Source organism: Chlorocebus sabaeus, chromosome 25, assembly GCF_047675955.1.
Source record: "Chlorocebus sabaeus isolate Y175 chromosome 25, mChlSab1.0.hap1, whole genome shotgun sequence".
NCBI classification, from domain to species: Eukaryota; Metazoa; Chordata; class Mammalia; order Primates; family Cercopithecidae; genus Chlorocebus; species Chlorocebus sabaeus.
The window spans coordinates 22,391,666-22,418,225 of record NC_132928.1 but is presented as its reverse complement, the minus strand read 5'-3'; the positions used below and the strand labels follow the sequence as shown (position 1 = coordinate 22,418,225).

At 39.7% G+C, this 26,560-nt stretch overlaps 1 protein-coding gene across 1 annotated transcript; it reads left to right on the top strand.

Moving 5' to 3' along the window:
- The first annotated feature begins 7,924 nt into the window (after nucleotides 1-7,924).
- On the top strand, nucleotides 7,925-19,802 carry C4BPB (complement component 4 binding protein beta). The gene is made up of 7 exons (XM_037985614.2): nucleotides 7,925-8,148; nucleotides 8,271-8,378; nucleotides 9,271-9,444; nucleotides 11,769-11,945; nucleotides 16,678-16,771; nucleotides 18,303-18,417; nucleotides 19,598-19,802. The coding sequence occupies exons 2-7, from the start codon at nucleotides 8,321-8,323 to the stop codon at nucleotides 19,736-19,738; spliced, it is 759 nt and encodes a 252-aa protein (XP_037841542.2). The 5' UTR covers nucleotides 7,925-8,148; nucleotides 8,271-8,320; the 3' UTR covers nucleotides 19,739-19,802.
- Nucleotides 19,803-26,560: the final 6,758 nt, after the last annotated feature.

Below are 26,560 nucleotides of genomic sequence, written 5' to 3'. Positions count from 1 at the left end.
TCATAATAACAACAGAGGATTTCCAGATTCTTTAAGTTCAAGGGTCCTTCTGATAGAATGAAAATGCCTTATGAATTCTCCAGTTTGAAAACAGGTGAGAGACTGGTTATATGTACATTGAGCTTTAATAGTCTAGCTGGTGGACTGACAGTAATGAGGATGTGGGGTCAAGGTTTAATTTCCTTGGAAATATCTCCAGGCACTTCTGCAAGTTTTCTCTAATTCAGCCATCAAACTATCATTTGTAAAAGGCTGGGGTGTCTGGAATCATTCTCTGGGTTTTAGAGAGAGGTAAATGAGCACCATTACTGAGTGACACACCTCAACACTGTCGAGGTTTTTATAAAGCCAATCATATCTCAGAACAAGGTAAATGTTAAGACCCAACAGACACATGCCACACTATTTTAAAATGTTGCTGGTAACTTAGCAAAGATAACAGTATTAGAAAATGATTACTTAGAGAGTACTTCAGTGTTGGGTGATGGTCATTATTTGCCTTTCTCCTGTAGGTTTCATTATTACACCATTTCTTAGACCCCCTCCAGGGTCTTCACTTAGGACTCACTGTGAGGAGCATCAACCTTCAGGTTCACTAGCTTGCCCTGGCTATTTATTTTTTATTTTTGTAGAGATAGGGTCTCACTATGTTGCCCAAGCTGGTTTAGAACTTGGCAGGAGGTGATGAGCCCATGGGTACTTCCTATGGCAGTCTGACAGTGGCCCATCACCGAGGTTTATGGTCTCTAGAAGTATTTTGCACCATCTAACCTTCATTCATTCTCTTGAACTCATTTGAGAATTTGACATGCTAAGGACTCTCTACCCAGAAAAAGGTTGACACATAGGTTTTGCATACAGTTTATGGAGGTTATGACCTGAAACCCATTCTTGGACCTCAGGGTAGGAAACCAGGAGCTAGGTAATACTGTCCATACTCTCTTGTCCATTTCTCTCTTTTAACATGTAAACGAAAAAATAATCCAGTGACATGCATTGGATACTATTTAAGTAGAGGAGGGGAATATATATGATGTACTGGAATATTTTTTACTGCACACTGGGATATTTAAGAACGTGGTTTTCAATGAGATAGCATCACTGTAATCATGGAGAGTACTATTTTCTTTCTCTTAAAAACATCAAAGCATAGTCTTTCTTCTTTTATTCTCATCAAGCCAATGTCAGCTGCATTCCTTCAGCCCTTTACAGGCAGAACAACTATTCTTCTGAATTCCCAAAGGCATTTAAATGCCTTTTTGGTTGTATGCAACACTCTACCTGTGAAAATCAGATTAGATTCTATAGGAAAGTTTCTCTGAAATTAAGGAAAAATAATTTCAGAAACATAGGAACCCCTGGGAAGCAGCATTGCAGCTCTAATGGGGTCTATTCTCAACAAGTTTAATGCCCTCCCCCGAACATCCAGCCTACTTTCAGAGAATAACTTGTTTATCCATTTGGATTTCCTTCATTACTGATATGTTTGCCTTATCATTGACATTTAGTTTTCACTTCCTGGGTTCTCTCCTCTTTTATCCATTGTATTTGTAGAATTTATGGTTGGGAAGGGAAGCTGTGTCACAGTATGCTTTAATAAAGTCTGTTAAACATTCTTTTCTGAATTTAAATTCCTGAGTCGTTTCACTCAAACTGTGTTTCAGATTAGAGTTGATTTCAGCAGTGGATTTCAGTAAATCTAAAATACATCTCCATGGGCACATTGGTTCAGGCTGGTAATCTCAGCTCTTTGGGAGGCTGAAGCAGGAGGATTGCCTGAGGCTAGGAGTTCAAAACCAGCTTGGGCAATATAGTGAGACCGCCTCTCTACAAAAATAAAAAATAAATCACCCAGGAATGGTGGTGCACACCTGTAGTCCTACCTACTCGGGAGGCTGAGGCGGGAGAATTGATTGCGCCTGGGAGTTTGAGGCTTCAGCGAGCTATGACATGCTACTGCACTCCAGGCTGGATGACAGAGTGAGACTCTCTCTCTCTCTTTCTCTCTCTCTGTCGCTCAAAAAGAACAATGTGTTGGATTCTACTTCATAGAGGAAGGTGGCTACTCCAGTTGCAGAAAACATGTTTACACTCTGGCCAGCAGGAAGGAAGAAGGCAACAGGACATACCAACTTCTTTTAAGGATATTTCCCTTCTCATGTAACCCATAAATATATACACCTACTGTAAAGTTAAAAATTAAAAAAGAATATTTTCTAGATTTTGCAAACACACTTATGCTTATATCTCACTGGCCAAAACAAAGTCAAGTGGCTACACATAGCTTTCATGGAGGCTGGAATGTTTTTATTCCAAGTGACTTTGTGCCAGCTATAATTAGGGTTTAGTTCCCAAAGAAGGGTTCAATAGCTATTGAAGTAGCAATCTGCCTTAGTAGGTAATTGAAACATTGCAGCAGGTCTGAAGGGCTATAACAAGGTGAGCAGTAGCCTTTGAGGAATTAGGCTGCCATTACTTTGTAAGAGAGGAAAAAATTACTTTTCCTTCTACCCTCCTAAGTTCTCTGCCTGGGACCTTGTAGATCAGACTGACAAAAAAGATTGACAAGAAAAGCGCAAACAATTTATTAATGTGTGCAGCACACCCCACCTGGGTGTGTTCCACCTGGGAGGAACTTCATGACGAGTAACTCAAAGGGGAGTTAGAGCTTAGATTTATATAGCATCTTAACAAATGGGCAATAACTTTGTAGAGAAGTGACAAGACAAAGGAAAAGAATGTTGAGTTTCTAGGGCTGCAAATTTTGAGAAGGCAAATACCTGAAAGAAACTAATGGAGAAGGTTTGTGTAGGTCTGTCTTGACCACTGGCTTCTTTATGGACATAAAGCTCCCTAGGGAGAAGGGACTTACAGCAGTCCTCATTCCTCAGAAGTTTCTGCTTATAGTCATCTAAGAGATACTCCAGGAAAGCTTCTTTCTGCTTCCATTGCATCTCATTTGCCTGCAGTTCAAAATAATCTTTATGCCAAAGGGGCATATTTTGAGGTGACTTATTCTGGTCCCCTAAAACTTAGAGTAACAATGCATCACCTCTGATCTTGCCACAGTGCAGGTCCATCTAAACTCATAATTAAAGCTTATTCTACAGTGTTTCATGAACAATTTGAATTTTAAAAATTCTTTAAAATTTATGTTCTCATGGAATCTGCCTTCAGGCTACTTTTTGCAAAGCTTATAGCTTGCAGTGAATGCCAAGAATGAGTTCTTAGAAAATTCCAGCTGAGCGGGGCAGGGGGCAGCTCTTGCGAGAGAGTCTGCCACAGCATCTGAACACCATTATTTATTGAAAGGGCCTTGTTAAACCACAAACATCCACTAGATGGCTTTTTGAGGTCGGATCGTGAGACACCTGTGGCCTTGTAAAAGCACTCAAACCGAATTCTCGGGGGGCTGTTTTCAGTGTTCCTTACCGCACACTCCACTCCTTGTCCTGTTTTCAGGGTCAAGGAATTACATTCTCATGCACAAATAACACACACACAGTGCCTCGGTATTTTTCCATGCCCCAACCTCAAATGCCTTGTTCATAAGTTTGACTATGTGTCTGTGCACCCCCAACACTTTTCTGGCCCGGGTTGTTTTGTTGAGGCATTCAAGAAACATCCACCCAACATGTAAAAAACAATTAGAAGAGCAATTTAAATCTTTTCTGAATTCTCTTGACAAAGACCAAAGGGAATCCATTCATGACACCCTGTAGAACTTCTTAAAATAGTGTTTCCTGAATTCTCCTAAAATCTTACACACACTGCAATGTGTGTGCCCCTTTATAACTTCCCATAACTCTTCCCCCAGATTGGGCATTGCTGACTTTTATATTTCTACTCCTTCTTCCTCACCTCCTGATCTCTTCCTTTAACTACCATCTGCCCATTTCTTTGTGTTTTGTTGTTGTTGTTTGTTTTGAAACAGGTTCTAGCTTTGTTGCCTATACTGGAGTGCAGTGGTGCAATTACAGCTCACTGAAGCCTTGATCTCCTGGACTCAGGTGATCCTCCTGTCTCAGCCTCCCAAGTAGCTAGGACTACAGGAACATGCCACCGTGTCTGTCTAATATATATACACATATGTATATTCTAATATATATATTCATATGTAAATATTTTTAAATATATGAATATATTCAAATACATATGAATGTATTCATATGTATGATATGTTATCACATATATTCACATATATTTCACATATATTCATATATATTCCTATATATGAATATATGATATATAATATATATCATATATTTGAATATATTTGAGTACATTCACATATATGTGAATGTACTCAAATATATTTGAATATATTCACATATATGTGAATGTATTCATATATATTTGAATATATTTATATATATATATTTTTTGTAGAGACGAGGTCTTGCTATGCTGGTCTCGAACTCCTGGGCTCAAGCCATCCACCTGCCTCGGCCTCCTAAAATGTTGGGATTACAGGCATGAGCCACTATGCCCAGCTTGCCCGTTCCATTGTAAAGCAATGAAACGGGTCTGAGAAAAACAGTTTCACCTGACCTATTACCCCAGTTCTTCAGGAAACAATCTGGCATAGATCCAATTGTCTTTTAATGTTCAAAGGAATAAAAAAGCTTGCAAATGCTCATTTGTTAATTTACCTGATTTTGGATACTCATAGTAAAATATATAAGCCTCTAATCTTTAACCTCTCTTGTGGTGTAAATATTCACCCATCAGGAGCTCCAGGAGGACCCTGTCCTGGAGCCGAGGGAAAGCCCTGAAGAACATGCAGGCTTGGAAAGGGAGTAAAGGGAGGCAGGAAGGTGGTGAAGGGGGAGGTTTTGGGGAGAGGAGGAGAGAGGCAGAGGGAAGAGGAGAAATTCCTCTGTCTCTGTCTTTATTTCTGTCTCTCTCTGATTCACTCTGTCAGTGTCTCCTCTGTCTGTCTTTTGTCTCCATCTCTGTCTCTGACGCTCTTGCTCGTCCTGCAGAGAGAGAGGGCTGAGGAAGAAGAGCGGGGTTGGGGCGGGGGGACAATGGCAGTGCCAGGTGGAGACTTGTCCTTCAGAGTCCCCAGACACCCCTTCCTAAGCGTCTCTATCTCTCTGCATCTATGTCTGATTCTGCCTCTCTCCCAAGACCCATCATATTACTCTCTCTCTCTCTCGATCACTCTCTGTTTCTCTCTTTAATCTGTAATTCTAAAATCCAAAAACTTTTGAGGCAGAGTTTTCTTCTAACTCATTTGACAGAAAAAACTTGACCCAAACTTCGTGATGCTATTTATTGTCTCTATATGGCCCACTTTGTGTGAATATTTTTGTATTTTTATATTTTATGGAGAAATATTAGTAAGACAATAGTATAAGCAATATGATTTCTGAAGTCCTAATTGTTCTGAATCTGAAGTAAGTCATTAAGATGAAGAATTACTTGCAAGTATTTGCTGTAGTACATGTTCTATTTTACGTCCATATTTATGTATTTATGTAGGGCTAAATTAGACTTTTTTTCCTTTTTAAAATAATTTATTGTACAAACATTCTGTATATAAATCTATAAAAGATACTGAAGAACATTCATTCCTCAAGAAGTAGAACATGGGGTATGTAAAGAAAAATTATTGAAAGCTTAGGTTTGGCAAAAAGAGATCACTGGAGTAAATGTTCAACGGATTCCTGGGCATTTTCTAGCAGGCCCTCTGGAGATGATCAATTCACAGGAGTATGTGACTCTGATTGACTTTATATTAATTAGGCTCTTTTAGAACTCTTGAAGCATAGAGGTTAATTTGCAGTAAATTGATAGGAATGCAAATGATTCTTATCTGAGAACAATGCAAATGATTCCTGATTATAGTAGAGCAAATATATTTTGTCCATTTTGTTTTAATTACTTTCCACCAGGTGGAAAAGCCAATTGCAAATATTACAGTTTGTTACTCTGTAGGATATTAACCAGTTTTGTATCTGTTGGAAAGGTCACTTCAGAATGCTTTTGACTGACAGACTATATGCATTCCTATTCCTCAAATTCTTTGAACCAGTTGTAGCATCTGAATGGTTCCTCATTAATGAGTTGAATTAAATCTTTGATACATGTCATCTTATATTTACTTAAGTGTCATATTTTTAACTTTTTGAAAATCATATCTTAGAGGGTGCTTACACTATAGGAATTTGCATATTAGTTGAGAAAAAATAAGACATAAAAAATCATAAGGCAGCATGCGATAAATGGCAAGTGATCACATGGATTTTGAGGGCTGTGATAGACTTTCTGGATGACTGTGTTTTTTTCATTTATTTCTGCATTACTTTCATTCATTTAACAGACAACTGCTTTGCAATACGAACCACTGTGGAAGGGAATACAAATACAAATCAGACACAAACCCTGTCCTGGAATTAGCAGTTTCCTGTGGGAATAAAGGGGAGGAAAAAAAAAAACACCTTTCCTCTACCATATTATATTCAGTGACTGGGACCTGCAAATTAGACTAAGACAGATTAACAGGAGAGAAAATTCTGTTTATACATGTAACATGAGAATATGTGGGAAAACTCAGTGATGAGTAATTCAAAAAGTTGTTTAGAATTGGGATTTATACATCATCTTAATAGATGAAGGTGGGGAGAAGAAAGGCACTTACAAGAAAACAGATTACTGGCCAGGTGCGGTGGCTCATGCCTATAATCCCAGCACTTTGGGAGGCCAAGGCGGGTGGATCATTTGAGGTCAGGAATTTGAGACCAGTTTGGCCAACATGGTGAAACCCCATCCCTACTAAAAATGCAAAAATTAGCCAGACATGGTAGTGCATGCCTGCATTTCAGCTACTTGGGAGACTGAGGCACAAGAATCGCCTGAACCCGGGAGGCGGAGGTTGCAGTGAGCCGAGATCATGCCAAGACACCATTTCAAACAAAAAAGAAAACAGATTATTTTTTGGAAAGGTAAGTGGGTTTTCAGGGGAAAAGTAGGAAATTTGAAAGTTTTATAATAATGTTTGTGTATATAAGTACGAGTGTTCTTTCTGTCTCCTTCAAGGCCATGAAATTTCCCTGGAGAAGGAATTTGAAATATGTTTCACTCGTGCTCTCCCTTCCAGGATAGATCTGTCCTGAAAAGGAATTGATGGCAACCTTATCTCCAAGGTTGCTGCCTTTAGTCAGATAAGGAAAGCCCCAAAAAGCTCTGTTCCTTTCCATATCACTGAATCTCAAATATCTTCAGCTTAAACGAATCTTTATGCCAAATATTTGGGGGTGGCATATGCTGATTCCTTTCAGGAGAAAGACATAGATTAATCATTACAAATAGTAATAATGGGTGGGGAAGAGAAGAACATTTGCAACCTTACTGTGTCCTTAATGCTTTATTTTCTATTAAAACCTGAAATTTTGTAGGAATTTTACCCCAATTTCATAATTGGAGCACAGAGAACCAACGAAGTGTTCTAGTAGTCATAAGCAAGATGATATGGGAGCCCTCAAAACAATTTTACATGCCTTAATTCCTGAGACCAAAGCATTCCCCTCACCTCTCTCTTTACTCATTTGGTTAACTCTGGACTCAGGCCAAATCCTGTCCCTGGAAGGGCCACCAAGTAGGAAGCCTGGGTACGGGCCTGGCAAGCGAGGACAATGGGTCACTGCAGGACTTTGGAGCACTCAGGTTTGGAGTCAGTTAAGACCAGCTCCTTGCTGGGAAGCCATAGCTCTGGAGGGACAGACAGGTAAGGTTAGTTTATTTCCTTGAGCTTTCTGTCTTCAGTGCCGCTTACAGCCTTAGGATATCTGGTATTCAGGAAAGGAGGATGAGGTAGCATTCAAAATTGGGTCCTACCTGGGCAAGAACCAGGGATTGACAGCCTGTTCTCTTTCCCCAGTGCTGGTCAGAGTTACCAAAGGTGGACTGTAAACATTGGCAAATATTGACAGAAGTCAAGGTCATGGCAAGACCATTTGGCCCACGTTTGTTGGGGAAGGATAAGCCTGTAGTTCGAAAAGACTGGTCAAATGGATTTGCATTCCCAGAAACCAGGAAATTTCTGAAACTGAGTTTTAAACCCGGCAGCTCTTTTGTCATCCCTTTGTATTTTTGCAGTTCCTCTCTATGCCAGCTTCCTTACAACTGTTCTGATTTCCTGTCGTAAGATTTTTTCTTTTCATTTTCTTCAGGGAGGGGAAATCAATATAACCTCTTCTCTAGAAAGGAGGTGGTTGGGCTGATATTAAGCAGTGTTAGAAGATCTATTTTGTTTTTCAAACCAGGTGTCTGGGCTGGGTAAATTCCAGCCTGGGGTGAGGACTTTGATCACCAGATGTTTTTTTGGTGTGTGTGCTGTCTTATGGTTGCATGGTGGATTTCTGCTTCAGATGGTACGTATGCTTTCCTTCAACTCAGCTTACCAGACATTTGGTGTCAGTTTGCGGGGTTCTGAGGAACTCTGTGTAGAGCTTTAAGGAAGTTTACATTTCTAATATTTATTCTTCTATTGAAAAAGTCTCAAATTGGCCTAATGCTCTGCACTCAGTAGGAGCTTACTATACATTTAATGATGACCCTGATCTCTGAAGTGGGTGGTTACTGTTTACTTTCCCTTTCTGTTCTGGGAGCAAAAAGAGTACCAATTTCAAAATCCTGGGAGGTCATACTTGTTATAAACTCCAGGACCGCTATTTGGGTAGGGGACTATTTGTTTAGAAGTGGATAACTTGTGGCTGAAATTTGAGGAAGATTCCTGTTATACTTTTGGAAATAAAACTTTGGGAATCTGGCCGGGTGCAGTGGCTCACGCCTGTAATCCCAGCACTTTGGGAGGCCGAGGTGGGCGGATCACGAGGTCAGGAGATTGAGACCATCCTGGCTAACACCGTGAAACTCCGTCTCTGCTAAAAATACAAAAAAATCAGCCAGTCGTGGTGCTGGGCCCCTGTAGTCCCAGCTATTCGGGAGGCTGAGGCAGGAGAATGGGTGTGAACCCAGGAGGCAGAGTTTGCAGTGAGCTGAGATCGTGCCACTGCACTCCAGCCTGGGTGACAGAGTGAGACTCCGTCTCAAAAAACAAAACAAAACAAAACAAAACAAAAACAAAAAAAGAAACCTTTGGAAATCCGTTGGAAGGGAAGGACATGGATGTACGTGGACATGGAAGAGTACAGGAATCAGGATCAATAATCCAGCAAAAAGACACGAGGATGGGGAAATCTAATAAGGGCTCCCTGAGGGCACATGATATGCCAAGTGGATCTGTTTTCTTCTTCCTTCCAGCAGAGCACTGTCCAGAACTTCCTCCAGTGAATAATAGCATATTTATCGCAAAGGAGGTGGAAGGACAGATTCTGGGGACTTATGTTTGTATCAAGGGCTACCACCTGGTAGGAAAGAAGACCCTTTTTTGCAATGCCTCTGAGGAGTGGGATAACACCACTACTGAGTGCCACTGTAAGTTAGATCTTTCTGTATCTTTGCCCATATTGATATCCTGTTTTACTCCTTCACATCCTACTTCCTATAGGCCATGGTAAAACTTTATAAGAAAACAAAAATTCTCAATTTCTAGGAGACCTCTTTTATTTTATTTTTTATTTTTTTTTTGAGACGGAGTCTTGCTTTGTCGCCCAGGCTGGAGTGCAGTGGCCGGATCTCAGCTCACTGCAAGCTCCGCCTCCCGGGTTTACGCCATTCTCCTGCCTCAGCCTCCCGAGTAGCTGGGACTACAGGCGCCCGCCACCTCGCCCGGCTAGTTTTTTGTATTTTTTGGTAGAGACGGGGTTTCACCGAGTTAGCCAGGATGGTCTCGATCTCCTGACCTCGTGATCCGCCCGTCTCGGCCTCCCAAAGTGCTGGGATTACAGGCTTGAGCCACCGCGCCCGGCGGAGACCTCTTTTAAAGCACTCTAGTGGAGGAGCTTCTCTTGGAAGCTCCATGATCAGATCTTGATCAGTATTAATCTAGTTGAATTAATAGAATCAATTCCCTCTATGGGAAAGAAATAATTTCTTCCAGATATTAGAACTATTTTTTTTTTTGCTGTAATTTGTTTAACTTTATATTGCTTTAAAAATGTTTATGTTATGGAAAATTTAAAATGTATACAAAAGACAGAAGAGTCAAATTCACTCATAGAGATTCATCACATAATTTCATCAATTATCCACACAAGACTAATCTTGTTTCATGTATATCCTCACTTTATTATTTTGAAGGAAGTACATCATGTCATTTTATTTCACCTATCATATAACTTTTGAACTGGGAATAGTTTGTATTCTCAGTTTACCAATGTGATAATTGAGATCCGACTGATTTGCTCAAGGTCACAAAACCCATTTCTGATATCGTCTGTGGAGATGGGGAATAATTAATCCATATTCTATTTGTTACTACTAGTTTTTAAAAGAATAGTTGCATTAGTTCTCTTGTATACCTAGAGTAGAGCACACCGATGTTATGATCCTTCATTCACACAACCAAACTCATATCCCTGTGCATTCTCTCCTGTCTTTTTCCATGCCATGGGAAAAAGCACAACAAAATAAAAAATGCTAAGTAAGTATATATTTGGCTGGATGAAAGGGAAGAAAATACTTGCCTCAAACACAGGCTCATGAATTTTGAGCCATGCTTAATATAACAGTACAATAAACGTACTATTGGTAACTTTCAGTTATGCAATTAATTACTTTCAGCTGCCAATTCATGTTGTTCTTGTGCATGACAAAGCTCTTTTTTTAAAGTACTTAGGTCGATCTCCTCTTTTTTTTCATTCTGCATTGATATGGCAGTACCAGGTACTTCACCCAATTAAAAACGTGCAGTATTTCTCAAAAGAAGACATTCATACAGCCAACAGACACATGAAAAAATGCTCATCATCACTGGCCATCAGAGAAATGCAAATCAAAACCACAATGAGATACCATCTCACACCAGTTAGAATGGCGATCATTCAAAAGTCAGGAAACAACAGGTGCTGGAGAGGATGTGGAGAAATAGGAACACTTTTACACTGTTGGTGGGATTGTAAACTAGTTCAACCATTATGGAAAACAGTATGGCGATTCCTCAAGGATCTAGAACTAGATGTACCATATGACCCAGCCATCCCATTACTAGGTATATACCCAAAGGATTATAAATTATGCTGCTATAAAGACACATGCACACGTATGTTTATTGCAGCACTATTCACAATAGCAAAGACTTGGAATCAACCCAAATGTCCATCAGTGACAGATTGGATTAAGAAAATGTGGCACATATACACCATGGAATACTATGCAGCCATAAAAAAGGATGAGTTTGTGTCCTTTGTAGGGACATGGATGCAGCTGGAAACCATCATTCTTAGCAAACTATCACAAGAACAGAAAACCAAACACCGCATGTTCTCACTCATAGGCGGGAACTGAACAATGAGATCACTTGGACTCGGGAAGGGGAACATCACACACCGGGGCCTATCATGGGGAGGGGGGAGGGGGGGAGGGGGGAGGGATTGCACTGGGAGTTATACCTGATGTAAATGACGAGTTGATGGGTGCAGCACACCAACATGGCACAAGTATACATATGTAGCAAACCTGCACGTTGTGCACATGTACCCTACAACTTGAAGTGTAATAATAATAAATAAATTTAAAAAAAAAATGTGCAGTATTAGCTCTAATTTGCTGTTTTCTCACTGAAGACTGAGGAGGTCTGGCCTTTGCTGTGTTGGCCTTCAGCCTTGCCCTTTCAGATTATTGCTTATTTTCTTCTTCAGTGGGCCACTGTCCTGATCCTGTGCTGGTGAATGGCGAGTTCAGTACTTCAGGGCCTGCGAACGTAAGTGACAAAATCACATTTAAGTGCAATGACCACTACATCCTCAAGGGCAGCAATTGGAGCCAGTGTCTAGAGGACCACACCTGGGCACCTCCCTTTCCCATCTGCAAAAGTAGTAAGTACAAGAGAAGCCATCAAGAATCCCCAAAATACTGATTAGTAGTGTAAACTTAGACAGTTGCCACATCCCTGGGATGCTTTTCTCTTTTTTTGTATCAGGGACGGGCTTAAGATCTAGCAGACAGCCATGAAACGAGTGGAGCTCACAGAACCAAATCTCACTTCAAGAGAATACATTCCATTGCAGTGAACAGCATCCAAAGCATACTTTTTTCCTTCTCAAATAGGGGTCCTGTCCTACTAGGTCTAATGCAGGGTAGTTTGGAGCATTGACTATTTTATTTTTCAATTTCAAGACAGTGATTTAAGGTCTTTGTTTGAAAAGTAAACACAAAACAGGGGGAAAAGATCATAACTCATCTATTGCAAAATTATCTACAAGAGGCTAAAGACCCTCTTTCTATCACTACAATTTATATCTTTCAGAGTTAGTAAGTTAGGTATGTTTATTTCATGACTTTTTCTTATGTTTACACAGACATTTAAAACAAACACACACAAATGAAATATTTAAATTAAATAAGCATTAAGTGCCATTTTGTATGTATATATATGAATATACCTATAGAAATGGGACTTACTATACATATTTTTAAATTGCTTTTCCTCATGTAACTATGTACATGGCCATTTTCCCAGACCAGTCCATATAGCTCTATTGCCCACTATTTAATAACTGCATATGTGTATGTCATAATTTATTATATGGCTCTCATATTATTTTAACATTTTTCCTGTTAGGAACAATGCTGAAATGAGTATTTTATACACTCACATATTCTTACATCTACGTTGTTACTTCTTTCTTTTTCTTTTTTTTTTTTTTTTTGAGATGGAGTCTTGCTCTATTGCCCAGGCCACAGTGCAGTGGTGTGATCTTGGCTCACTGTAACCTCTACTGCTCACGTTCTAGTGATTTTTCTGCCTCAGCCTCCCGAGTAGCTGGGTTACAGGTGTCTGCCACCATGCCTGGCTAATTTTTGTATTTTTAGTAGAGACGGGGTTTCACCATCTTGGCCAGACTGGTCTCGAACTCCTAATCTTGTGATCCACCCGCCTCGGCCTCCCAAAGTGCTGGGATTACAGGTGTGAGCCACCATGCCCAGCTACTATGTTATTTCTACAGGATAGATTCCTAAAATGATTGCTGGATCACGGGATGCCATTATTTGCAGAATATACTTCAAATATCCAAGAAATTCTACTAAAATATTTAATACATACTTGGATACAAAATAAATATTGAAAAAAATCAATATTTTTATTTTCTATTAATAATTATTAGTCGAATTTGAAATGTAAAAATAATTCTATTCATAAAATCTATATGAAAATTTACTGGAAGATAAAAAACAAGACCTGAATGAAAGAAAAGACATGCGTGATCCTGGATGGGCAGACTTAGTAATTATAATGCAATGCCTACCAGAATTTTAAATTCAAAAATATGAAAAAAAAAAACATTAATTAAAGAATCTCCTCTGGTAAGGTAGATATCTAACATTATAAATATTTTTGAAAAAATGATGAATGATGTATATATTTGACTGGATCAAAGGGAAAGGAATACTTGCCGTATTAGATAGTAAAATGTACTACAAAGTTACTATGAGCACAATAGCATTAAAATGGCAAACTGTAGGTACTACAAATTATATGTCATTAACATAGCAAAGTATGGGTACAGATAAGTAGAACAGATTAAGTCAGGAGGAAAAGTCTATTCAATGGTAGTGGAATAATTATCTATTTGGAAGAAGACAAAGTTAGGGCTCTAGTTCACACCATATTCATAATACATTCCAAATGTATTTTAAATATATAACTATAAAAAGCAAAATTATTAAATCATTAAAAGAAAACATGAGATAATATATTTATTGCACTGGGATGGGGAAAGCTTTCCTAAGCAGTTTCATAAAACTCAGAAGTCATAAAGGAAGAAAATGGGCAGATTTAGTTAAATTTTTAAAAGAAAAACTTCTACATACTAAAAGACATCATAAAAGTCAAAAGATAACAGACTTGAATAAAGTATTTGCAACATATTTGATGGTTAAAGAGTTAATATTTTTAATAAACAAAGATTCCCTAGAGATCAGTAAGGAATAAACAACCCAATAGAAAATAAGCAAAGTTAGGTAAGGGCAGAAATTCCAAAAGAATGGCCCTAAACAGCACTTCTATTTCCTGATTATATGAACGGATATTGAACATTACAAATGATTACAGAACTGGAAATTAAAATTAGATATACATCTTTTATTGAGCAGATTAGCAAAAAATGAAAAGATGGATTTAATTTAATATCATTCATGATCTGAGGAAATAAGCATTTATGTCAGTAACAGTGTAAAGTGCTATCACTGTTGGGATGTATTTTGGCAGTAGCTACTAAAATAATAAAAGCCAGGCATGGTAGTGCACACCTGCAGTCCCAGCTAGTCTCAGCTACTTGGGAAGCTAAGGCAGGAGGATAGCTTGAGTCCGGAAATTTGAGGCCAGCCTAGGCAACATAGTGAGGCCTGTCTCTAAAAAAAAAAAAAAAAAAGAAAGAAAGAAAGAAATAATAAAGACAGACAGTTTAAGAGCACAAACTATATATGCTCTTACATGAGGGAATTTGGGGTTACTTAAAACATGCATACACATACTATTATATATACAGTTAAATTACATGCATATAGTATCATTTTATGTCATTAGCTTGACCCAAGTTTCAAGTATTTTCTTATTTCTTCCAAATATTTTCTGTTTTACTCTATTTTAATTCAGTAGTTTCTATTCTAGCTCTTAACCACAGAATCCCTGTCTTTTTATGTCACTTCATTATCTAAATCTAGGATGAGCTCCCTAGGTTTCTGAGTAAACCAGATTCTTTCTGTTTATTCTTTCTGTTTACCACATCGTTTCCTTTCATTCAAAATTGTACTCATAAAAGTTACCAGAACTCTGGTGGACTGGAATCCCCCGAACAACTCCTGGAAATTCTTCTTGCTTTCCTCTATTCAGCCTTTGAGCTCAGTCGCTGAGCTTTAAAAAAATTACAGTGTATTAACTGCATAAGTAATATTAATACACCTTTGTTGTAGAAAAATATAGAAAATAAAAGATGAGACCAATTACCTGCAAGCCTACCATCTGAGGATAAGGGCATTAAGTATTCTGGCATATAACTTTACATACTTTTTTTCTGTGCTTATGTTTGTGTAACCATGATTTACAAAAATAATATTATATATGCTCTTTCATGATCTGCTGTTTTTATTCAACGATTTGTTTAGAAGACTTTTATTTTTCAGTAAATATACACCTACATAATCATTGTTAGCCACTATTTTTGATTGACATGTTTAGTGTCCTGTGGTCTCAGAGCTGACTGGGACCTTAGAGATGACATTATTTAACCTGTTTATCTGTAATATTAGGAAGGAAGCCAAGAGGTGCAAAATGGCTTTAGTGCTACATAGCTAGTGGAAGAGTCAGTATCAAGATTCACAACTTCTAATACATCATCCTGCTTTTTTCCCACAGTTCCACAGACTCGTTCTCTTCCCTTCCAGCCATGTTCTTCCCTATGTCTTTTTCTTTTGAGACAGAGTCTTGCTCTGTTGCCCAGGCTGGAGTACAGTGGCACGATCTTGGCTCACTGCAACTTCCACCTCCCAGGTTCAAGCGATTCTCTTGCCTCAGCCTCCCAAGTAGCTGGGATTACAGGCACTCACCCATGCTGGGCTAATTTTTGTATTTTTAGTAGAGACTAGGTTTCACCATGTTGGGCAGGCTGGTCTCAAACTCCTGACCTGAGATAATCCACCCACTTCGGCCTCCCAAAGTGCTGGGATTACAGGTGTGAGCCCCTGCTCCCACCTTCTCCCCTTTTTCTGATACTCTCCTTGATATAGTTTGGATGTGTGTTCCTGCTCAAATCTCATATTGAATTGTAATCTCCAGTGTTGGAGGTGGGGCTTGGTGGAAAGTGACTGGATCATGCAGGTGGATTTCTCATGAATGGTCTAGCACCATCTCCCTAGGTACTGTCCTCGTGACAGCAAGTGAGTTCTCATGAGATCTGGTTGTTTAAAAGTGTGTAGCACCTCCTCCCTCTCTCTCTTGTTCCTGCTCCAGTTATGTGAGATGCCTTGCTCCCCTTTTGCCTTCTGCTATGATTGTAAGTTTCCCGAGGCCTCCCCAGAAGCTGAGCAGATACCAGCACCATGCTTCCTGCAGAAACATGAGCCAGTTAAACCTCTTTTCTTTATAAATTACCCAGTCTCAGGTATTTCTTTATCACAATGTGAGATGGACTAATACCAGAGTTGCTTCACAACTCTTATCCAGGGGATGTCAGCTTCCATTTGAGCTCACACACTTCATCTCCTCTCTCATGGAGTTATTTCTTCAGCCTTCACCTATGGCCCAATTTTTATTTTCTTGTGTGTTAATGATTAGCTTCTCTATAACTTAAAATTTCTTTCCCTGAGCTCCTGCTAGTCAGATAATACTCCCAAATCCCTACTAACTTAGAAGATAAGCTGGGGGAAAGCTCTTTCCCATGGACAAATATGATTTAGAAGAGAAGGAAATGAATGAAGAACATGTTTCAAGATCCCACAGGTGTTGCTCTGAGGACGTCAGGTGCTGGCATAAACAGCTGCAATTAGGGGTGCTGTTCATTGAGCATGCCTGGCCCTCACAGCTGTCACTTCTATACTCCTTTCTGTCAGGGGACTGTGACCCTCCTGGGAATCCAGCTCACGGCTATGTTAAAGGAGATAATTTCACCTTAGGATCCACCATTAGTTATTACTGTAAAGACAGGTAAGTGAACACAGCTTGTCAAGTGCCAGATCTTGCCGCTTGGCAGCATTGTTTTTGGGAATAACCCAGCCTGTGTCCACCTGGTCATCTGATTTCCTACTACTGCAGGATTCTGAGCTCATTCTGATTTTGAGAGCTGCTTTGGCCCTCTGCTAGCTCTCCTCAATCCCTAGAAGACGGACTGATCCTACTAAAGTATCCTACTTACCCTAGTGCAAGTATCTCTTCCCTCTACCAAGACAAGATAAATTATTTAAAATGTATGGGTTTGGCTGGGCGTGGTGGCTGACACCTGTAATCTCAGCACTTTGAGATGCCAAGGTGGGTGGATTGCTTGAGGTCAGGAGATCAAGATCAGCCCTGGCCAACAGGGCAAAACCCTCGTCTCTACTAAAAATACAAAAACTAGCTGGGCATGGTGGTGCGTTCCTGTAATCCCAGCTACTCAGGAGGCTGAGGCATGAGAATTGCTTGAACCCAGGAGGTGGAGGTTGCCGTGAGCCTAGATGGTGCCACTGTACTTCAACCTGGTGGAGAAGTGATACTCTGTTTTAAAACTAAATAAATAAATAAATTAAATGTATGGGTTTTTTTTTTTTCCAGTTGTTGTTGTTTTTGAGACAGTGTCTCCCTCTGTCACCCAGGCTGGAGTGCAGTGGTGTACTCATAGCTCACTGCAACCTCTGCCTCCTAGGCTCACGTGATCCTCCCACCTCAGCTTCTCTAATAGCTGGGACTACAGGCATGGACCACCATGCTTGGCTAATTTTTTAAGGATTTTGTAGAGATGGGGTTTCCCTATGTTGCCCAGGCTGGTCTTGAACTCCTGAGCTCAAGTGATCCTCCCACCTTGGTTTCCCAAAGTGCTGGAATTACAAACACGAATCACCATGCCTGGCCTAAAATGTACGTTTTTCTTAAAAAAAAAAAAAAAAAAAAAAAAAAAATTCAGAGAATATAAATGCTAAAAAACAAATATGGAAGTGCAAAAATATAAAGACTTAGTGTATAGACCCTTAAAGCCCCCTAATTAACTCAGAGTCATGTGGCCTCACTGACCTTTCAATCTCATTATATACCTTCAATGCACTTTGCAGGCAACTCTCATGTTTTTCCGATTAAAAGTTATTGCTCCTTTTTAGCCCCTTCGCTGAGATTTATTTGCAGGCTGTCTCTCACTTTCTACTCCTTTCTAGAGCTTAGATGCCAGATGCCTTTTTAGGTTTTTGGATGATAAAGTGCTTCTATCACTCTCCCCACCCAAAACCTGTGTGTGTAAACACCTCATTCAGAATCTCTCACTTCTCTATGTTTTATGGGTTGACTCTTCACTTAGGTCCTCCCCACCTCCAGGAGAATGGTTTTACTTTGAACTGCTTTGAAATAGTAAGATAAGCATGCATTGAGGCTCAAGGGCGGGGAGGTGGATTCCATCACAGCATGAAATACTGAAAAACAACTACACAAAACCAGTCTCCATTACCCAATTCAGAAAGTGGAAAAGCTAAGCCTTGTTCTAATTTCGGTTCAGGTACTACTTAGTGGGCATGCAGGAGCAGCAGTGCATTGATGGGGAGTGGAGCAGTACACTTCCAGTCTGCAAATTGATCCAGGAAGCTCCCAAACCGGAGTGTGAGAAAGCACTTGTAAGTAGGTGGCTTGTGTCTATCTTGTTCACAGCTGGATCTCCAGGACCTGGCATCACTCCTGGCATATGCTCCGTATATATCTGTTTAATGTGGGACATTTTGTTTTTGAATGGGTTGGCCTTGGCCTGGCTAGAGAAGGGGCTCACAAACTATTAGCTCACATTTTTGTAAATGGAAGTTGGAAGTTCCCATTCGCCACCATCATCACAAATACCTCATGAGACCCTGTTGGTAGAAGTTGTTGTCTCATGTTCCTTATACACCAGTGGTCCCCAACCTTTTTGACACCAGGGATGGGTATCATGGAAGACGACTTTTCCACGGATGGGGGTGGGGAGAGTGGGGATGGTTTGGGGATGATTCAGGTGCATTACATTTATTATGTACTTTATTTCTATTATTATTACATTATAATGCATAATAAAATGATTATACAACTCACCATAATGTAGAATCAGTGGGAGCCCTGAACTTGTTTCCTGCAACTAGAGGGTCTCATCTAGTTAGGAGTGGTGGGAGACAGTGACAGATTATCAGGCATTAGATTCTTATCTGGGAGTGATGGGAGACAGTGACAGATCATCAGGCATTAGATTCTCATAGAGGGGTCAACCTAGATCCCTCGCATGAGCAGTTCACAATAGGGTTCACGCTCTTAGGAGGATCTAATGCCACCACTGACCTGACAGGAGGTGGAGTTCAGGCAGCAATGTGAGCAAGGGAGAGTGGCTATAAATACAGCTGAAGTTTTGCTTGCCTGCCCACTGCTCACTTTCTGCTGTGTGACCCAGTTCCTAATAGACCATGGACTGGTACTGGTCTGTGGCCCTGGGGTTGGGCATCCCTGTTACAGGGCAAGGCACATAAGCACAATGCATGAGAATTGGAAAAGTCTCTAAAATCCTTCTAGGCTCCAATACTAAACAAACAACACTGAACAGATCCATTTACATTGAGATTCTTCTTTTAGTTCATCTTTATTATTGGGATAGTATTAATAAGTATATTTAAGCCAGAAGATATAAATGATTCATCATGTTGAAAACCCAAATCTTTACTTAAGCTAGCCTGGTTCTGAGCCCCCATTCAGAGAGCTAACTGCTGCTCACTGGCTTCAGAGTATATAGCCGGGTCTCAGTCCTTACGTTGTAACTTGTAAAATATTTTCTTTCTTCAGCTTGCCTTTCAGGAGCGTAAGGACCTCTGCGAAGCCATAGAGAACTTTATGCAACAATTAAAGGAAAGTGGCATGACAATGGAGGAGCTAAAATATTCTCTGGAGCTAAAGAAAGCTGAGTTGAAGGCAAAATTGTTGTAACACTGCAGCTGAGCAGATGTAATAGAAATAAACCTATGAATACAATTTCTTCTTGGTTCTGAAATTGGTTTCAGATGTACCTCTTATTGGGCTGAAATTGCCAACTGCAGTTGTATAATGCACCGTGTGTGTGTGTGTGTGTGTGTGTGTGTGTGTGTGTGTGTTGTTCTCAGAATATGAAAAGGCCAAATGTAGTGGTTGTCTAAGGCCAGAATTAGCAACATATTATTGGAGCATAGAGGGCTTAATTTCCAGTCTGTAAGGAGAATGGGGAAACTCTGATCTCAGCCGAGAGGGTACCCCATCTTTTAACAAGAGACCATGAATTAGGAAACCAAAACTAACTGCAACTTATGAGGCAAAAATTAACCTTCCGTTTTGGAAAAGATGCTTAGAATAGTTACATCCTTAAAAATGACCCACTGGGACAGAAGGAGAGCTAAGACCCAAACTCTCCTCCCAGTCTTGCCCACATCTGGCTTATGGAAACAGGTTTCCAAATCTTCTGCAGGAAAATCGCTTACTGCCTCTTGAATGAAACCTCGTCCTGCATGGTAGATTAGAGATGGTGCAACACAAGTGAATATATTTCTTCTCTGTTTTAGAAACAAAAATTTTAAACCATTTTTTTTACTTAAATTGTCCTTTTTTAGAGGGTAGAAGGAATAAGAATCCTAAGGCTTTCAATCAAGATGTCATACTGAGCTGGTGTGACAAGCTTCTCCCACCTCTCATTCTGACTGCTACCTAGAACACATATGATATCTGGATAAAATGCAACCAAAACATATAAGCCAGCTTGAAATAATGGAAAATCGCTAGGTAGAGTTATGAAGGGGAATAAAAGATGGACTCTTGAGTACTCCGGAGTCTACTAGTAGACACAAGACACGTACACACATAGCATTATTTTAGAGTGGTTAGAATGGACTAAACATTTTTCAGACTACAGTGGGCTTTGAGAGCTCAGATGAGAGGAGGTTCACTTTTGTCTGGGAGGAGGAGGCAAGAATATTGTCAAGGAAGAAGTCACAGTTATTTGGGCCTTCAAAAGTGAGTGAGAATTGGAGACAAAGATTAAGAAGCTCATTCCTGATGGAAAGAATATTTGAGAAATGGAGTGAGACAAAAATAAGATTTTTTTTTTTTTTTTTTTTTTTTTTTTTTTTTGAGATAGAGATTCGCTCTTGTTGCCCAGGCTAGAGTGCAATGGTGCCATCTCAGCTCACCACAACCTTCACCTCCTGGGTTCAAGCAATTATCCTGCCTTAGCCTCCTGAGTAGCTGGGATTACAGGCACGCACCACCACGCCTGGCTAATTTTGTATTTTTAGTAGAGACAGGGTTTCTCTACGTTGGTCAGTCTGGTCTCAAACTCCTGACCTCAGGTGATCTGCCACCCTCAGCCTCCCAAAGTGCAGGGATTACAAGCATAAACCACCACGCCTGGCCAATAATAAGACTTTTAACCAAGTAAATTCATTCCTAGGCTTAATCTAACTGGAGCAAAATGATTTGAAATTGAAGCTACTTCTTATTTATATATATTGTCTATCTAGGAGGACCTTACAAGCATTTGAAATGTCTACTCTTAGGAAAATTTTGAATAAATTTGGTACTTCAAATGTAATGCAGACTTATACGGTGATAAATATGAGGAAGTAGAAAATCTTAAAAATATAATCTTAAGTAAAAATAGAATATTTAATAAGGGCTTATGATTGCATTTATGTAAAACCTTTATTCTTTTGGGAAAGGACTAGACAATAATATGCACAGATAAAAACAATTGTCTTAGAATGTAAAATTATATGTGTTTATTCTCTTAAAGCTTTTTAACGTTGTAAAATGAATTTCTAATAATAATTTTAGAAGGCACTGCACAGAGGCAGAAAAAATGGGATATGCTTAGGAACTTGCACATAGCCTGGACTGGCGTAGATGAAGCATGGAAATTGGTGAGAGAAGGTGGCTGGAAAGATAAGTCAAAGTCAGTTTATGGAGGGTTTTGAATGACATGCTGGAGAATATACACTTACTTTTGGTAGGCAGAGAATATACACTTGCTTTTGGTAGGCAGAGAATATACACTTGTTTTTTGGCAGTCAGACCATGGAGACATGGAAGCCTTTCAAACAAAGAAGTAATAAGGACAGAACATAAAGAAAGATTTCTCTCACGATGTTGTATTATTGGTTGATGAGGGAAAAGAACTAAGAGAAACCAATGAAAGGAGTCCTACAATAGTCCATACCAGAGGCACTATCAACCCGAACTGGTTTGATGGCAGCAGAAATGTAAAAGAAGCAGCAGACACGAGAGGTATTGCAAAACTCGTATCAAAACAACTTGCCAACTAATCAAACATTGAAGGGTGAGGGAGAGGAGGAGTTCAAAAGTGAATCTGAAATTTTATTCCTGAGAACCAGAGGTCAGAAAAAGTTGGGGTCAGAAAGTGAAGCTTGTTTGCAGGAAATGAGAAATTCCTCTTCGGATGTGCTGAGGGTAAAGTGCTTGTAAGATGTCCAGTGGGCAATAAATAGACCCAAGAAAGTAAGTCTTGAGTTTGGGAGAGTAATCAGAAATAATGTAGTGCTGGCTAGTCTTCTTACTGGTAATAGTGAAAGCTGTGACAGAAAGCAAGATCATTAAAATTGCGAAGATAATTTTTTTTTTTAAAGAAGAGCCTGAGATATATCTATCTTTAGGAATGAGAAGGAGGAAGAGGAGGTAACAATAACTAAGAAAGAGAAATCAGTTAAGTTAAAGGAATCAGGAAAATTTAGTGTCATGGAAGCCAAAGGAGAAGAGTTTCAGAAAGGAAATGATCAGCAGTGACAAAGGCTGCAGACAGATCATAAGAAATGAATTAAAGGTATTTTGGACTTGGACCTAAGGGCATGCCTCAGAGAGACATGTCAGTAGAAGAGTGGGTAGAAGCCAGATGGGAAAGCAACAGGTGGAGTGATGAATAAGGAAGAACAGGCAGGTAGAATAAACTATAACTTTGAGAAGTTCAGCATCACACTAAAGAAGAAAAGTGGAATTTACAGTATTGGCAAAATTGAAGGGACATTTCAGGATGAGAGATGCATTGAAAATGAGGCAGGAAGAGAAGAAACAACTCTCCTCTGAATGAGGAGTGAATAGGAGGGAAAATTTGACACTGATAAAGCTAAGGTAGAATGATTTTTAGTAAAGTAGGAGGTAAGAGCATCTGCTGAGAGGGAATGTGACAATTTGGTGATCTGGAGAGAAAAATCTGCAAGAGTCACTGTGGAAAGTAAACGAAAGGACTTCAATACATTGGGAAACGGTACTTTAAAGAAATAGCAGCTTTAAAGGTGGTATTTCTTCCAATTTAGTGCTCAAGACTGTGCAATCTGGAATCCTCCTCTATGTTCATTCTTGCCAAATCAGTGTCTCACCTTGGTGACCTAGTGTGTGGTTTCTTTACATCTAATATCCTTACCACTTTTATCTAATAATTTCTACCTTTTACTCAAATGTCACATCTTCTGTAAAAACTTCCTGGATTAACTCAGCCTGTTGTAGTTTAGCTCCTTTTCGGAAACTCTTCTTGGTCTTTTATATTTATTACAGAAAAAGTGAAGTTCTCAGAAAGAATAGCCTTTTAATAGCAGTCTTCTGAGCACACAAATCTTAACCTTGAGGATTAGTAGCTTAATTGGACAATGTCAGTGCTTGTGGTCTTTTTAGATCTATGTGAGAAGAAACACGGCTGGTCCTTCATTGTGTTCTTCTGAGCACACTGGATAGATCAATTTCTGGAGACCCTCTGGTGCCTGACATGTAGTAGTAGTTAACATTTGCTGAACTCTGAATATGTTCTAGATAACTCAGCACATAGTGGAAACACAATACGTGTTTGATAAATTCCCCACCTTTTGTAATTCCTTGGGGTGGGATAGAGACAAGCTCTGGGCAAGAATATCAGTTTTCAAACTCCAGGAAAACCTACTGGACCTAGTGTCATGGAAAGTGGATCATTTTTGCGGAGCCTGTCTGAACCTCGCAGTATCTAAGGTTTCCAGGCTAGCTGGACTGTGACTTGCATAACCCTTGGGTGTTTATGAAAAGAAAAAAGAATTCTGGCTTCAATTACCTTTCCACTTAGGGGAAATGGTTGGCAGAGGAGAAAATAAATGATTGCAACATGTTATGAAGAATGAGGACTAGCAAAGAGGAAGGAGCTTAGGTAAACAGTGCTGCTTTATTTCTGCTGTTAATCATTCATTGGGCCTATCAAAAGTTTCTGCCCATCTATTTCCATCCAGCCATCCCTGACCAGCCAACTGTATGGTTGACATTCAGGGACTTTTTGGTGGAGCAATTACCAATCAACTTCGGGGTATTATGATAAACTCTGATCTGGGCAGGAACCAGGACTACATAGATCAAATCAGTTTTCTTCTTTGAGAAACTATCCAAGATATCATCACAGAGTCTTCTGCTCTTCCTCAACTACCAAAGGTCAGTGGATTACTAAACCCTTGGGGTAGCTTGGAGGAAAGGCTGGTGGTTTGCCCCTTTAAGGAGTGCAGGATTAGAAGGATAAAACAGAGACAAAAGCTTGGAGGTGTTTTCAGCAGAAATCTTTTCAGGATCACTATATTAGGGGGATGTATGACTTGAAAAGTACTTTAACCCCATCTGAGCCTCAAGTTTTAAAAATTATAAATGGAGGAATAATATTGCATTCTAATAAAATAAGCTAAAGAAGAAGAGGTGTAAGATGTTGCTCTTGTTACTGTATCTAAAAAAACTGGTGTATTGGTTGGTTGGTTGATCTTTCACCATCTTCCCACATCAGACAGTTGAGGCAAGGGGTCAACCAGAGTTTTCAAAGGGTTCACAGGAAGCCTGCTTCTCGTAGTCTACATTCTGAAAACTGGGGCCATTTCTTTTTTTTTTTGAGATTTGATTAACCACTCCAAATCTCCTCCACCATTGACAGCAAAGATGTTTAGATTTGGTAATAAGGAGGACACTGGCCAGCCTCCAGTTGGTCTCTGAAGCTAGCAGGCTTAGTCGTCCTCACCTTCTTTACTTTTTTAATTTGACAATGCTGATAACCCTTCCTTCTTGAAATTCTCCTCTTCCTTGGTTGACCAGGATACAGTACCATTCTGGTCCTCATTTTAATTCTTCAACCACTTGTCTCTTTGTTGATTCCTATTCTATCTCTAAATATGGTAACACCAAGAGAATAAAAAGTAGACTACAGAAGAGGCAGAAGTATCAAAGAAGGTTGGCATTAAGCTTAGAGATATGTTTGAATGTAGTGTGAGCACAGAATAAAGGAGCTGATAGAAAAATAAAGAGATTTGGCCGGGCGCGGTGGCTCACGCCTGTAATCCCAGCACTTCGGGAGGCTGGTGGATTGCCTGAGGTTGGGAGTTCGAGACCAGCCTGACCAACATGGAGAAACCCTGTCTCTACCAAAAATACAAAATTAGCCAGGCATGGTGGCATATGTCTGTAATCCCAGTTACTTGGGAGGCTGAGGCAGGAGGATCGTTTGAACCCGGGAGGTGGAGGTTGGGGTGAGCCAAAATCATGCCATTGCACTCCAGCTTGGGCAACAAGAGTGAAACTCCATCTCAAAAACAAAACAAAACAAAAAACGAAAAACAACCCCCTCCCCCCACCCCCCCAAAAAAAAAACAAAACAAAAAAAGAGATTCTAAGAAGGGTGGGAAAGTGTGGAAGCAAGTTTTTTCTGGAGTTTGTAAATGATATAATTGAGAGCCTAGGTGTAAGGAGGAAGACACTCAGCCCGAGACTGGAGAAAAATATTATCCTTTCACAAGGTATCTGCATTTTAAAAGGGGGAAGTTAGTCAAAATAAATATCTTAACTTAAAAAGTAACTTCTCATGGAGGGAGAAATTTGAGGACTAAAGGCTGTTTCAGTGTCTCTCAAATTGTACTGCATTGCTAAGTGCTAATAGTTTTTTTCACAAGGGACCTGGCATACTGACTGAAGTTCTTGAGTTGGTTCCATTTCGGCAGGAATTTAAAAGATGATGTCCTTGAAATATGAAAGCGTTTGCTAGAGTAGCCTCAGCTTTTCAGTGAGCAGTTACAGAATTGCAGAATTTGTTCATCTAGGTTTAATGTCATCATTTCAGAGATGGAGGAAACTGATATTCGAAGCTGATATAGCTTCTTCAAGATCACAGACTTAGTATGTGGTATTGCTGGAACTCCAACTTGGGTCTTCTCAGCTCGCAAGTTCTAGCCTCCATTCCCATACTCTGTGACCAGCTGGTTTCTGCTGAGGGACCATCAGGAGTAGTTATGGTGAACTGCAAACGCTGTAGTTGGAGAAGAGTTAGGATGCAACCTGATAGTTTGTTAGGGAAGTCTAGTCACTGTATTGTATCTCTCTTCAAAACTGACAAAGCATTTCACACACATTATTTCATTTGGTCCTCAGTGAGACAGTCATTCTCATTCTAAAGATACATTAAATTGAATTTCATTCCTGTTTGATTTATTGTTATGTATTCTGTCTTATTCCTTCCTCCGTATAAATTTTAAGCTAGTTAAATTCTGGTGCTCAAATTAGGTCTTTCTAAAGGCAGTGAAAGAAATCTCTGCAAAATAAGGACGAACTCTTTTCTCTTCCTCTGCAGCTGCAAAAAAGCCAATGATAATCTGTGTGACAAAACTGACTTTGCAAATGTTTGTTCTAACAAAGGAGTCACGGGATTATATAGATCAATTACAATACCACGTTAGAGATGGAAAGTTGAATAAGCACCTTCCTTGTCTTCAATGAATTCACACTGTATTT